Below are 14,555 nucleotides of genomic sequence, written 5' to 3'. Positions count from 1 at the left end.
TATCAATTTCTTCGACCCACCAAAGACCACCCCAGTGTTCCAGGCACACCCCCCAAGATGCACTTACCACAAGAGAATGAAACTGCTTGCAAGGTTCTTGGGTATTTTCATGCAGGAAATATGCCCTAAATAATGAGAGTTTAACTGTTCTCATACGCTTGGAGATTAGCTGCTTGGATTATTCATGTGTTCCTGTTTGGTTGAACACATTCATATCTTTGCTATGAAAAACACGGCTCTACGAACCGCTTCTTTATGAGCCTGTTAGAACCCAGTGACAGGACAGCGCAAACAGGACTAATGTTCTCTGCTTCATCAAGAAGTAATTCCCTCAGGCATTAAGATGTGATGTAAAATCTTTTAATATATTGAGCAATTTCATTAAGTTCTCTGTAAAGAAAGCAAAATACGGCATGAAATACAAGAGCTTTTAAAACATGCCAGGGAATTTCAGTGGGAAGGTAACAAATTAGGCAAGCCACAGGCCTATTACGCATTGAAAACACTGGCTGAGACATTAAACAACCGTAGAAATATTTTCATATAATATTATTTAAGATGCTTTGTTCAAGAACGAGAGCAAACATTTACTCTTTCCTGATAAATATTAACAGCTTTTTTTAAAAAAGGTATTTTTCTGAAGACTGAAATACATTCTTTGTTAGAATTCAAGCATCGCAGCTCTTCACCTCCAAATACAGCAGAGCCAAGTGTTGCCCAAGAGATTAAACACACAGGGAAACTCTACACAGCAGAGGTTCCCACTTGCAGAATTTTACTTTTTCCTGCTTTTGAGGCAGCTGTTGTGAACTCTTACTCTGTTCTGCACAGAAGAAGCGATCTTCATAGACGCTTTCTTTGCGAGGGACCTTTCCACAGCTCCGGGTTTCCATAGCAACAGCTGAGCATCCTCTCCGCCCGTCAGCAGAGACTCATCTGTCAGGTTCCAGCAGAAGGAGCGCACGGTGGCAGCGTGCCCTCCGCAGAGGGTACCCGCCAGGCTCAGCCCATCCTTGCTGCAGCTGATGAGGTGAATGTTGCCTGTCGACGTTCCCCCAATAAGAAAGAGTTTATCTGCCTTTTCGTGGTACAAGCCACCTACCAGGTAATGCAAGCTGTTGTTTCCAACACAGACTGAGTCTCTGACGTCCAGCACGTGCAGTAATGTTATTGGGTCCTCAGTATCTAACTGACCAATGTCCCACCAACAAAATCCCTCATCGTGGGTCATGCAGTAGACTTGCTTATAATCTTTCCCAGACCAGCCAATAAAACTTACCGATGAATCTGAATTGCAAGTTGTTATTAAAGCATCATCTTCATTATCCTTGTTAATGTCAAACATGTTAACCAACCCATCAGTTGACCCAGAAAGTACCAAACTGGGTTCGATGGGATGAAAACAGATTCTAGTGACATCATCATTGTGACTTTCAGAATAGACTCCCAGGGGCTCTTTAGTTGTGCTGGCACAGTCTGTAACACCTCTTGCATCCCAAAACACCAGAAACGTGTCGTTTTCAACTTTTTCTGTTCCAGCACAAACGATGAGGTCACTGCAGTTGATATCAAAGCTGATGAAGACGTTGGAAGGATAGCCACTGAACACCTGCACGGCTTTCTGAGCTGCTACACGAATGTCCCAACACTTCACCGTCCCGTCACTGCACGCTGAGAACACTGTGCTGTCACACCTGTGTGCAAATCTCACTCCATTAAGTATCCCAGGACGGTCGCTGTACTCCCGCAGGAAGTTTAATGTTTCCCTGTTATATACCCTAATTGACTTATTGGAACATGAAACTGCCACAAAGCGGCTGCTTTCTGACTGAGCAGGTCTGGAAACGTCTATATCCAGTAGGTAAGCAGGCTCCTCGCTTAGCATAGAGCGCTTTGCTATGCGCAGACTAGCAAGCTGCTCCTCTATCCTCTTCATCGCAGTCATCTCCAATGCTGCCCCTAACACAGTCAGAAACCTGCAATAAATGAAGATCTGAGGTGAGTTTTAACTACAACATTACAAAATAATATTAGCTTTAAGAATACACATGCACAGAGATGGTGCATCACGTCCAAATTAAATTACCCTGACGTACCCACTACAACTTCATTTACAGAAACAGAGAACCGGAAAGGGCTCCCTGAGTTAAGGAGTTCAGTCTCTTGTGACTGTCAGCACTACATCATATAATCCCCTTAAAAGATTAAAGGGTCTGTCTGTGAATCCCATCAAAGTCACTTAGCTAAATATGCTTTATTATTTTTATGAAGTAAATAGTGAAGCGATGTTTGCCACAAGCTGGAAGAAAATTATGTCATCACCACTACGTAAGGAGGAGTAATGTTTGTTCTAAAAAGCTGCTAGGAGTGGGCACAGCCCACAAACGGCTGCATCAGAACAGCAGCAGGAGACTCTTTCGGTGAGCTTCTCCCCTGAGGAACGTGCAGAGGGTAGGCAGAGGACAAGACTAAAACTGTGGGCTGAATTGGCCAGATGAGGTAATTTTACGAGTATTTAGGTGCCCAATGACACACATAAACACCTGTCAGCATAACACAGACCACCTAAACAGGCTACATGACACCACTGGAATTCAGCACCTTTGGCTTTTTCATCAATACTCCTAACAACTTAAGTGGAGTTTTGTGTCTTGTATAAAACCAAACACCAGAGCTCTTCGTGCAACAGATAGAAATCATCCCTTCAGTGGTAATTCTTCTCTGGAAGTACTGACCCCCCTAGAAACCCATATTATTTCACACATGTACACAAATTTATGCGATACATGAAATGTATAAGAGATACCTGCCATCATAAACAATGCATCATTTCAGTGAGTTCCCAAACTATAACCATTTTCAAAAGAAAGATGTCAGTGGGGTACATAAAGTAAGCATGGCTGTCCACATGAATGACTTGTGGGAAATTGCCCTTTCAATTAGAGCACTCTTCTGTGTTAAAAAAAAACAAACTTTGAGGGAATCCCAGCAGGCTCTAGGGGGTCAAGTCTCCAGTGACTTCTCACCAGTACAGATATTGCAGGTAATGTAAATCAGGGTAAAGCAGTACTCAAACATCCCCTCCTTTCTTTAAGGACTAGGCCAGCACCCAATCCTAGCTGATGCCCACATGAAAGACCACAATGTTGGAAAAGGCCTTTGAGATCATTGAGTCCAACTGTACCTGTCCTCTACTAAGCCATATCCTTCAGCACCTCATCTACCCGTCTTTTAAATACACCCAGGGTCAGTGACTCAACCCCCTCCTTCATGGGCAGCCTGTTCCAGTGCCTGATAAGCCTTTCAGTGAAGAATTTTTTCCCAATGTCTGATCTAAACCTGCCCTGGTGCAGCTTATGCCCATTCCCCCTCATCCTATCACCTGTCGCTTGGGCGAAGAGACCATCACCCACCTCTCTACAACCTCCTTTCAGGTCACTGTAGGTGGTGATAAGGTCCCCCCTCAGCCTCCTCTTCTCCAGGCTAAGCAACCCCAGCTCCCTCAGCCGCTCTCCTCATAAGGTTTGCTCTCCAGCCCCTTCACCAGCCTGTTCACCCTTCTCTGGACACACTCTGGGACCTCAATGTCTTTCTTACAGTGAGGGGCCCAAACTTGAACACAACACTGAAGGTGTGACCTCACCAACACCAAGTACAGGGGCACAATCCCTTCCCTGGATCTGCTGGCTACGCTATTTCTGATACAAGCCAAGATGCCACTGGCCGCCTTGGCCAGCTGGGCAAAGAGCTCCTTCAAAAAGGGGCCTTTCTGAAAAAATTCCAAACAGAAATGCACCAAAAATCAGGCAAGACCCAGAACACAATAAAATCTTCTCATGCCTTCCCAGCTGTCCCATAGGTTTTTCTGCAAACTCTTCAGGCTGGGCTTTGAGGGAAGGAATCAGCAGGTTTCCATCTATTACTCATCTTAGGGCAATTATTTTAACTGCAGACAAGAGACCAGCAACAAAGGTAAAGTTGCTACAGCAAAGCTCCATTCTGCTTTATTCTCTCCTTGGTGGTGTTTGCAGCTTCAGGGGTTTGCTTTCCCCCCTCCTATCTGGTATATACACTCATGATGCCATGTGACAAACAAGCAAATTCTTAAAAAAACAGCTTAAGTAGGCACACTCATAAAAGCTTAATTCCCAAGTCACAAATAATCTCACTAAGCTATTTGCCTCAGTAATATCCTGACAATGAGGTCCCCAGGTTAATCTTCTACATCAAAGCAACCTTCCAGGGCACATCCACGAGTAATTTTTGCCATAAAACGCAGACATCCTGTGGAAACTCCTTTCCCCTCTGAAGAGAAGACGTCCAACGTGTTTTCTGGCACTAGTCTGGGTACAAGCCTACCCACAGACCTCACTCCTTCCTTACTTTCCTGAGTATGTCCTGAAATGGAACAAGGTTTTACTAGAACTATTAAAGAGAGCAGTTCTCAAACACATCTCGTTACACTGCTCAAACAGAAAACTATTGAGCTTCCACGCAAATTAAAAAATTAAGAAATATTTTAATGACATTAATAAGGACAACTTTTACTTAATCCAAATTACTGAAGAATTATAATGGAAGCTTCTATTTAAATGCTGTTTCAAAACCACACACTTGCAGGTGGAGGAAGTTTTCCTAAACCAGCCACCCTGTAGTGGTTCTGTCCATAAACTTTTTGTAAGAAAAATGTAGTTTTCCAGACTGACCTGAATTTCAAGCTCTAAATATTCAGACTTTTTATACACCAAAGGCCAAGTAAACTCTGACAGACATCTTCCTGACAAATGTCATGCATTTGGAAAGCAAGCTGCAGTTGTTTAAATATTACTGACTTTGATAGAGAGGATTATTCAACGAGCAGTTTCTACAACACTCATGTCAGAGCTTTCACTGCTGGGGAGGGGAGGGTGAGGGACTCCACAAGCACCCAGAAGTTGTAAAAAGCCAGAGTCTGCAAAAGCCCGTTCGTTCAGATTTAATAATATTTTCTGGGAAATAAAATTAGCCCAAGATAGCTTTTAAGCTTTCAGCCCTGAATGACATAGGTAGAGCTATTCTGTAACTCCAGATAGATGTGCAATCTGTATCACGGGGAAGCTGGAGGGTACAGTTTTCAATTCTATTTCCACTGCAGCAACTAAGAAGCCTTAAAATTGTATTTGATGGCAACCAGGTTTTCACTCAAAACCTCAGTAAAATGTCTGCCCTAGTAAGAAAGTCTTGCAACTATTATGAAATCGTGATTGAAGGTTATATAAACAATTCATGCTCGAACTTCAGGGTGTAGCGGCCAGCCCTTCCTTTTCAGAAGGGGAAGTCGGTGTTGTATTTTGATGGGAAAGTTTAAATGGCAGGAATAGGATCTGTGTTAAATTTATGAGACAAATAGGAAACAATGGTCTTCCAAACACAATAGAAGATAACTAAGCACTGGACTGCAGCCACCTACAAAGCACACGGTGCTCTGCAACGCAGAAGTGGAGCAGTTTAAGTCTAGCACTTCTTAACTTCAACAACACAGGTTTCTGTTTTGTTTCTGCCACAAATCCACCAACAAAGTTGGGATCTTTGAAGCAGGACCCAATATGGATATAGCACAGCAGCCAGTTGTGATGATCGATGAGGAGAACAGCTCATGCTAATGTGACAACTGTCTGACAGCACAGACTTCGAAGGGCACACACAGCTTGCTCTTGAACCGATCGAGTCTCAGAAGAAACCATAGAGAGCACTGGCCAAAACTTCTTTCCCCAAGGTACATACTTCACTCAGAATGTGCAGTGGAGTTAATTAAGCTCAGGCTCCTCACTTACTCCACCTCACATTGGCCCACAGTCCACCCAGATCTACAGTCTCCACACAGATAAAATCCAGGTGATGTAAAGGGTCCAGGAAAACACTACTTATGACACACACGAGTACCTGGCTGAAGGTGTGCTGTAGTTTTGTGTGGCTGGGTTCTGGTGGAGAACAAGGTGCTGCAGGGGTGGCTTCTGCAAGAAGCAGCCAGAAGCTCTCTGGAGGCCCGAGAGAGTAAACACCAGCTGGCTCAAGGCCGCAGTCACTGCTGAGCAAGGCCGAGCCCACCAGTGATGGTCACAGTGCCTCTGGGAATCACATTTAAGAAGAAAAAAAAAGCAAGCAGACACATTCTGCCATCAGAGAAGGGAGTGAGAAGATGTAACGAGCTGTGCAGACATCGAAGCCAGTGCAGGGTGGGGGAGAGGAGGTGCCCCAAGTGCCAGAGCAAAAGATGCCCCTGCAGCCCCTGGAGAAACCCATGGTGGAGCGGGGGAATGGTGTGTGGAATGAATGCCCCCCCAGCTAATGAGGAACTGACCAAACCCCCCATTTCCCCATTCCTTGCTCCTCCCTCTGCCACAATGGGGGGAAGAAGGGAGCAAAATCATGCCTAAAGTGAAGTCTGCTGGGGGGGGGGGAGTGAGTGGGGAGGTTTCTTTAAGATTTGGTCACACTTCTCATTACCCAACTCTGGTGTCACTGGCTATGCAGTGCAGTGTGACAAATCAGTTTTCTTTCCTTTATTCTGTGCTGAGTCTGTTTTGCTGTGATGCTGATTGCAGACTGATCTCCCCCTATCCTTATCTTGACTCCTAAGCCTCTCAATATGTATTTTCTCCCCTGCCCAGCTGTAAAGGGGAGTGATAGATCAACTTTGGTGGCCTCCAGACAGGGTCAAACCACCACAAGGTGTCTGGCTGGGGCTGGTCATTTGTGTTTGGAAGAGAAGTCCAGTCCCATCATCAGCAACCACCATTCCTTGTATGTAACATCAATCTTGCACTCATATCTGTGCCCCCTGAACAAGGTACAGTCACCTGTTACAAATTATCCCTGAAATGCCTCTGGTGGTGTACCTAGTCCTCTAGAACCTCATCCACGTGATCTCTTCTATGAATTAACTTCAGTTACATGCAACCCCTGCACATCTTCTGGATATCCCAACTACCAGGAACAACAAACTACTTGAAGGACACTCAAAACTCATTATTTGGGAACTTAGAATAAACACAGTACTCTGAAATAACCAAAACTATTTTGATCTCCTTGGGCATCCTACAAGGATCTCTTAAAAACAGAAAGAAGTTTGATTTTTAGAACAGAAGGGATGAAGTGGAAGGGATGCCAAAGACAAAGGACAGGATTTTCAGAGGCCTTATGTGTTTCTCAGTAATGGTGAGTGAAAACAACCCTACAGCAAACAGCCAGGGGTGCTGAAAGCATCACTGACAGAGAAAGGAAAGGTAAACACCTCCCTGCACACACTGAACATTCAATACTGTCTCAGCATACACTGCCACACTCTTCGTGTGCTAATCTAAACATCATAATCTCAGCTCCAGCCAACAGGCTCATGTTTTTCAAGAGCTAAACCAGCAATCCATAGGTTATCCTCCTTCTCCTTTTAGTGGTGTAAACAAGATGCTGCCAAATTGCACAGTTCCCATTTCCAAAAGGGAAAGACAGGTCAACACCAAACAGAAATGTAAAATTACCTCTCTGACAAAATACTGTGGGAAAGGTGGAGAAATGGAACTGTACCTCAAAGATTTAGTCAGTAACGTAAGAGTAACTTTAGAGTAGGAGGGTAGAAACACTTAATAAAAATGAAAACAACCTGTAGTTTTGGCTATCTTCTCTGCAGAGGTCAAATACCAAAAATAGCAAGGGATTTGACCAGCATTAGATGAAATCTTGTACCGTTCTTTCCTACCATAAACAATGCAAACAGACCCTCCCTTTATTTTCACTACTACTAAAAGCAAACTAAGAGCAAACCCGGAGCTCTGGGCAGTGCAAAGCAACCCATGCATGCACCATGACATGTGGTTTGCATTTTAAAGCAAGAAGTGCAAAGCCCAAGGCTGGCTGAGGAGAACACATTAGCAGGCTGCACTTCACTAACGCAGAACGCCTTCGGAGACCTCTCCTCACCGGCACCGCTCCCCCACGGTCTAAGCACTGAGGGGAGGCACACAACACCCACCAGGCACACACCATTTCTGCAGGATACACACTCCTATCGATGGGTTTTGTTATTTTACCAAAGCAGAGAGGGAGAGAAGGTGTTTTCCCAGCGTTCCCACAAAGCTGTTTGAAGGCAAAGAGAATGGCATTTGGTCTGTCAAGCAGGAAGGGAGTAAGGTGCGCAGAAGGCTACGCTGAAGTGCAGAGGCAAGATAGAAACTGCCAGGAGAATGATTTCATCCTTTCAAATCAGATACATCTCCTTTCCAAACGTAAAGCACAGCAAGAAAAAAGCTCCATGTAATTTTGCACTCGCAGTACAGAGAAAAATACTGTATCAAGAGAGCAGAAAGGAGGGAAAAGCTAAAACGCTGCTGCAACAGAGGCTACGGGGGAAGAGCACAAAAAAAAATCAGGTCTACCAAAGTATTTACCCTCCATGAAATCAATTCATACCATCCCACCAGTACAGACCTTGGGGGTACAATCCTGTTCAGGATGGAGAGAAGAGCTGTAGGTGGGACAGAACCAAGGAAATGGCCTTAAAGAACAGTATTGGTTAGAGGGAAGAAACATTAAGAGGCAGAGCTAGGAGAGAACAAAGGGAAAACTTCCCAGGTGCTCAGCACTTTGGTGTTGAATAATTTTTAAAAAAAGGAAACCACAGCTTTCCTGTACCCATCTTTTGGGAGCATAAGCAGGTGCTCATGTCAATACAGCAACAACATCTCTTTTTGAATATTATGGCAGATATCCAAGAGAGAACACAACAACAACTTTTGGATTTGATCAGGCTTAGTTTAAAATGCATAAATCATAAACCCCACTGTTTTCAGCACAAATCCAGATCACAGCCCTGTACCAGCTACTATGAAGAAAATTAACTCTACCCCAGCCTAGTGTGATAGGTCCCACACTATCCAGTACATCCTCATCAACCACTCCCTCCTTCCCATCCTTTGATATAATGCACAGATACCATTCCTCTAGTCTATGGACCATGCATGTAAAGTGTCTGTACAGTGCACACTGAGTTCATTTAGCCCACGGCTTTGGGCTCCACCTGTTACAGTGGTTAGTCAGGACAGGAGAGGTGGTCAGTTGTGTGGAGTTACTGGGCACCAAAGCCAGCTCAGGTTGGGTCACTGCTGCACTTGCCCTGCTTCTTGTGAAATCTGTCTGGGTGATTGCTGCTATAGTAATTCCCATAACATGCAACTCAAATCCTGGGTTACAAACAATGTAAATTACTTCCCTTTCAATTTACCCCCCCAGTTCCTTTGGACCAGACCATCAAGTTAAACATTGCAATGAACTGCTCCTTCCCACAGACTGCAGTGCCTTAGGAAGGGGTGTACCTGCTCCACATGGTGCCCTATCTATGAACCATGGTCTCTCCAGGGGTATAGCTGCAGCAGCAAAACCTTATCCACAGCCATGGTCCCTTTGAGGTGTACCTGCTCCTGGGTGAACTCATCCACAGCTTCCATTCAAGTTCATACCACAGTTCCAGCCTGTCTGGTAGAGCAGCAGAGAAACAGCAGCGCTGCCCTGGCCATCTGCCAGCCCAGGCACATCACCACTGTTGTTATCAAAATGCTCCCAGGCACAGCCCAGTAAGATGATAAGCAATGCAGCACTACAGTGAGCTGCAAAAACAAGAAGCAGCCACTAATGAGCACTAAACTCTACTATACAGTAACGTGGGCAAGTGCCATGGCAAGCACAGGAGCCTGCCAGTTAATAGCTAAAGAGCAGTAAGAGCTACAGATTCCATCTAGCACATTCCAATGAAACCTGTTGCTATCTTGAACCCTTTGAGTCCTGTGCTGGGCATCAAAAAGGATTGTTGTGGTTTTACCCCAGCTGCCAGCTAAGCACCAGCAGCACAGAGCCACTCGCTCACTCCCTTCTGGTGGGATGGGGGAGAGAATGGGAAGAGTGAAAGTGAGAACACTTGTGGGTTGAGATAAAGACAGTGTAATAGGTAAAGCAAAAGCTGCACACACAAGCAAAGCAAACCCAGGAACTCATTCCCCACTTCCCATGGGTCAGAGGTGTTCAGCCATGCCCAGGAAAGCAGCGCTCCATCATGCTTAACAGTGACTTGGGAAGTCAAATGCTATCGCTCCCACCATCCCCCCCTTTCCTCCTTCTCCCCCCAGGTCTATATGCTGAGCGTGATGCCATATGGTGTGTGATATCCCTTGGGTCATTTGGGGTCTGCTGTCCCACCTGTGTCCCCTCCCAACTGCTTGTGCACCCCCAGCCTGCTCACTGATGGGGTGGGGGGAGGAGCAGCAAAGGCCTTGGCTCTGTGAAAGCCCTGCTCAGCAGTAACAAAAACTTCCCTGGGATACCAGCACTCTTCCCAGACAAATCCAAACACAGCCCCACACAAGCTACTATGAGGAGCAGCAAAGTAACCTCTCTCTCACCAAAACCACACTCTGACAGGAGCAACTGGCTCCAATTGGGAGCTTCTAGTGAGGGGAAGGTTTCCTGGTAGTGACCTCACCAGGTAGAGGATGTTACTGCATCCAGGTGTTGACAAGGTGGTCATCCAATAAAGGAGACTGCAAAGTAATAAGAGGATAAGAGATGCTCTATTTTACTCTCATGGCTATTCTCAGATCAAGCTGACAGAAGCTGCTGCAGAAGCAATCCTATTTTATAAAGACAGATCTTAAAGATTCCCAGGCAAAGGTTAAATTGCAGAAAGAGATAATGTACAGGATGTTTATCATCTAAATTCTATGTATTTTCCTTTATTTTTGTAAAGAATACTGTATTTAAAAACCCTCAGTGAAAGCTGGTCTGTGCCTAAATGCTCAAGGCCTCTGACCAGGTAAACAACAAAATCTGTATGCTCAGGTGGATGCTACAGAACAGACAAGGGCTGCCAGGAAAACTGTCTTGCACTGGGGGCCTTGGCTTTTGCACAGGAACAAGTCTCTGAGATGGGGGTTAAGTATGAGTTTTGTGCCTACTGCTCCTCCCTTCTCCCCTCTCCACCCAGGCAAGTTTGGTTAACAGCCCCCCAAGGAATGGAAGGTGGATGACGTGTGCACCCAACAGCTCCAGAAAATTCTGCTGTCCAAGTGCTACGTAAACTTCAATGCTCCCAACTTGGAGAGATGCTAGATGGCTCACAGCACCTTCGTGTCCTGCTGTCTGCCTGTAGTGTAACCATGGCCATTCAGTCCACCTGCTGCAAAACCTGAAGAGAATTCAAGTCTCAGCCTTCTGCATTTGTGCTTATCTCATCAGACCACAGTGACCACAGAAAAGTCATTTCCTTTCTCTTGTGAGCACCTCTCACTGTAGACACCATATCAACATTACCTTTTGTAACCACTAACATAGGAAAGAAGATACAGAACTAATCAATCTCTCAATTACATACAGCCAACTACTGCTGGAAATCAAACACGTAGGGTACAATGTTCTCCTACCCGTAGTGCTGAGTTTCTCTCCATTCACATTACCACAATATAACCATGAGCAGCTAAGAAAAGGTTCATACCTTTCTCTGAGCTATTCCTCAAATGCCTTCTGGCTAGCAGCATTTTCTTTCATCAGAAGGTCAAAGAGCTGGCTGTCTGACTTGGCACTCCAGCTATGCACTGAGATGATCACCTCACTGGTAAGGAAGACAGAAACAAAGCTTAGCCACATGAGTGGATATGAACAAGACCCTGGCCTATGAACACTTACTAGTCCTGGTTCTGGCAGAACAGCTTACTAAGTAATTCCAAGCAAGCTGCAACATTCACTCTTTACTTTCTTCATCAGTGAAACAAAGACAGTATTTGCCTAACTCCTCATACTTGTGTACACAAACTTTAGTAACACAGTCAGCAGCAAACTTTGAAAAGAAAAACCCTTGTTCTGAACATCTACACTACAAAATGAAATGCCAAAGTCACAGGAACGCTGCAATGCATTTGCAAATTCCACAATCAAAAAGGGTTCCCATATCTTTTTGAGTCTGGGATCATGAGAAAGGACTCCAAAAGCGATGACTTTCAGGGCCATTTCAAGCTGAACAAAACCACCACTTGAATGGGAAACCCCAATGATCCATCCTACTGTGAAAGAGGAAAAAAAAATCACTTATGCATCTGCATGAAAAATTTAGTGACCCTGTAACAACACCTTTTATTTCCTCCAGTGCAGACACTGCCACTTGGTACCAGTAACCTCACATTAAAAAAAGAAAAATGAAGTATGTAAGAAGATTCTTTCCAAATATTAGTAAATGTTGCTGAAATTCCTCCACAGAATTTGTTTCTGCACCACAGGAAGCCTGGGAAATTTCAGCCTCAATTTAGCAGCAACCAGAATAAAAGGATATAAAGAAACTTAACTGCAGCAGGAAAAATAGCTCCTACTACCACACACTAGTGCCAAAATACCTATAATGAGATAAAATGTTTTATTTACCAGAATATTTTAGGAATCCTTTCACAACAGCAATTTAGCTTAAGCTACACTTTGTTACCAGAACTCATTCTTCAAAAGACAAGACCACTGTGCTTTCAAGACTCTTTTCTTAAAAAACCCAAACTTAAATCAGCAACTACAGGTCTCATCTTCACTAGGGATGTTGCTGGTGAACTGGTAAGAGGACATTCCCCTACGTGTGCAGATGGGGCACCAGGATTTTCCAAACACAACGTTCCTGGCAATTTTCAGCACCAGGCTAACATCACTGCCTAAGCAGTTCTCTGCAGTTCCAGATGTACTGCACAAGCACAGGCATCTGTCAAGCCCAGAGCAGGGGAAACAGCTCCTCATTTCCCTCATTTGCTTCCCTGGGAACATGCAGATCACTAAGGTTGCTTTACCAGTCACATCATGCAGTATTTGTTTTTGATATTTAGCTAATCCAGAACATCTCCACGTCAAGGTAATTTGTCAGACCCTCTCCAGTATCAATGCAGCAGGAGAAACTGGAGATCCTTGCGTGCTCATGACAGTTTGCAGACTATCAGTTTCCAAAACATGCTCTTTGTGCACAGCCCGACAGCTGGAGGCTCTGCTGAATCCTTATCATGCCCTAAGCTCAATTTTCAATGCTTTGTAACAGACAAAAGGGAAAGATGTCATCTAAGTGACAGCAGCAGGATGGAAGAGGCTGAAATAAAGGGATTTAGAGCTACGATGACTCTATCCCCTTCAAGAGAATTTACCTTTCAGTCTCCATAAAAGATGCTAAGGCATCAACTATGTGCACATTGTACCCATGCAAGGCACTCTCTTCAGCTCTTTGTTTTCAAGAGCCTTCAGACAGCTCTGCACTTGAACCACATGCAGTACTTCAGAACTGGCTTCACAGATATTAAGAAACATTCTCCCTTTTTATAGCATCCAAGTGCACAGTGATTTTCCACCACACTATAGTATAAGTTCACGCTCAACTTCTGTTACATTACAAGAGTGATTCAGGACTCAGAGATAAAAACTAGATTAACAAAAGGGAAGGCCAAAAGAGACAGTATAGAGATATCACTTTCTGATCAAAACACAGACAATCCCTGACGGAAAATCATAACAAAAACTACCTGGTTTTGTTGCACCCTTAAGACCTGGGTGGGAAATTTATTTTTCTGAGACCCAAAAAGACTTCCAACATGTTTGGCAGACAGTGTTGCCCCCAAAACAAGACAAGGATAAAAAGCCAAGTCAAGGGCTTTATGTATCTCAATAACAGTGCTCGTGTTTGTTCTCAATGCTTTAGTCAATCTATATTTTGCAGGATCATAGCAGGTTGACAGCAGGGCTCTTTGCTGAAGCCAATCTCTTGATAACTAAACCATAACCAAGTACAGAGGAGCACGGGTTAGCTGATCCAGGGAATGGATTGTTTATTTTACAAGAAGTATCTGGGATGCTTTGCCTTGTGTAGCTTGGCAAAGACAGAGACTGAGAGGGGATATGATCACTATCTACAAATACATCAAAGGCATAAATGCTGAGGACAGAGGGGAGCTACTCAAGAACAATACTGGCACAACAGTTTAAGAGTATAAAGTGACCATAAATAAAATTCCTAGCAGAAATTATAAAGTTTATCTTTCAAAATATTTTCCAATTAGAACAGCGGGGACAAAGGCTTCTGATGCCTGTCTTCATCTGCTTTTACAGCCTCACCAGCCTGGCACCCACAACTGCCCAGCAAAGCACGCAAATAGGAAGGCAAACTGAAAAACAACCAACTCTGAGATAAGCTGACTCACCACTTTTCTGGAAGATACCACTCTGCCAGGCAGACAACAGCAAGACACAACATTCCCCTACTGCACAGCTTCGGAAGCAGCACTGAGACCCCACCAGGAGGCTACTTATGCCCTCCAAAAGAATGCAGCTTCCAGTTTCATCACAGAATGAATGATAGGGGTTGGAAGGGACCTCTGGAGATCATCTAGTCCAACCTGCTGCCAGAGCAAGATCACCCACGGGCAGGTTGCACAAGACAGCATCCAGGCAGGTTCTGAGTACCTTCAGAGGCGGAGACTCCACAACCTCTCTGTGCAGCCTGTCCCAGGGCTCTGCTACCCTCA

General features: G+C 44.6%; 1 protein-coding gene across 1 annotated transcript; it reads right to left on the bottom strand.

The window, feature by feature from the left end:
* Positions 1-350: 350 nt before the first annotated feature.
* Positions 351-1,960, bottom strand: WDR89 (WD repeat domain 89). Its single transcript, XM_084270770.1, has one exon. The coding sequence runs from the start codon at positions 1,943-1,945 to the stop codon at positions 776-778; it is 1,170 nt and encodes a 389-aa protein (XP_084126896.1). The 5' UTR covers positions 1,946-1,960; the 3' UTR covers positions 351-775.
* Positions 1,961-14,555: the final 12,595 nt, after the last annotated feature.

Source organism: Gallinula chloropus, assembly GCF_964237585.1.
Source record: "Gallinula chloropus genome assembly, chromosome: 14".
Classification (NCBI taxonomy): domain Eukaryota; kingdom Metazoa; phylum Chordata; class Aves; order Gruiformes; family Rallidae; genus Gallinula; species Gallinula chloropus.
Note: the sequence above shows the minus strand (reverse complement) of the source record. Positions and strands in the feature narration are given on the sequence as shown.

Coding starts and splice junctions, on each gene's coding strand:
- WDR89 (XM_084270770.1), bottom strand. CDS start 1,945: ATGACTGCGATGAAGAGGATAGAGGAGCAGCTTGCTAGTCTGCGCATA.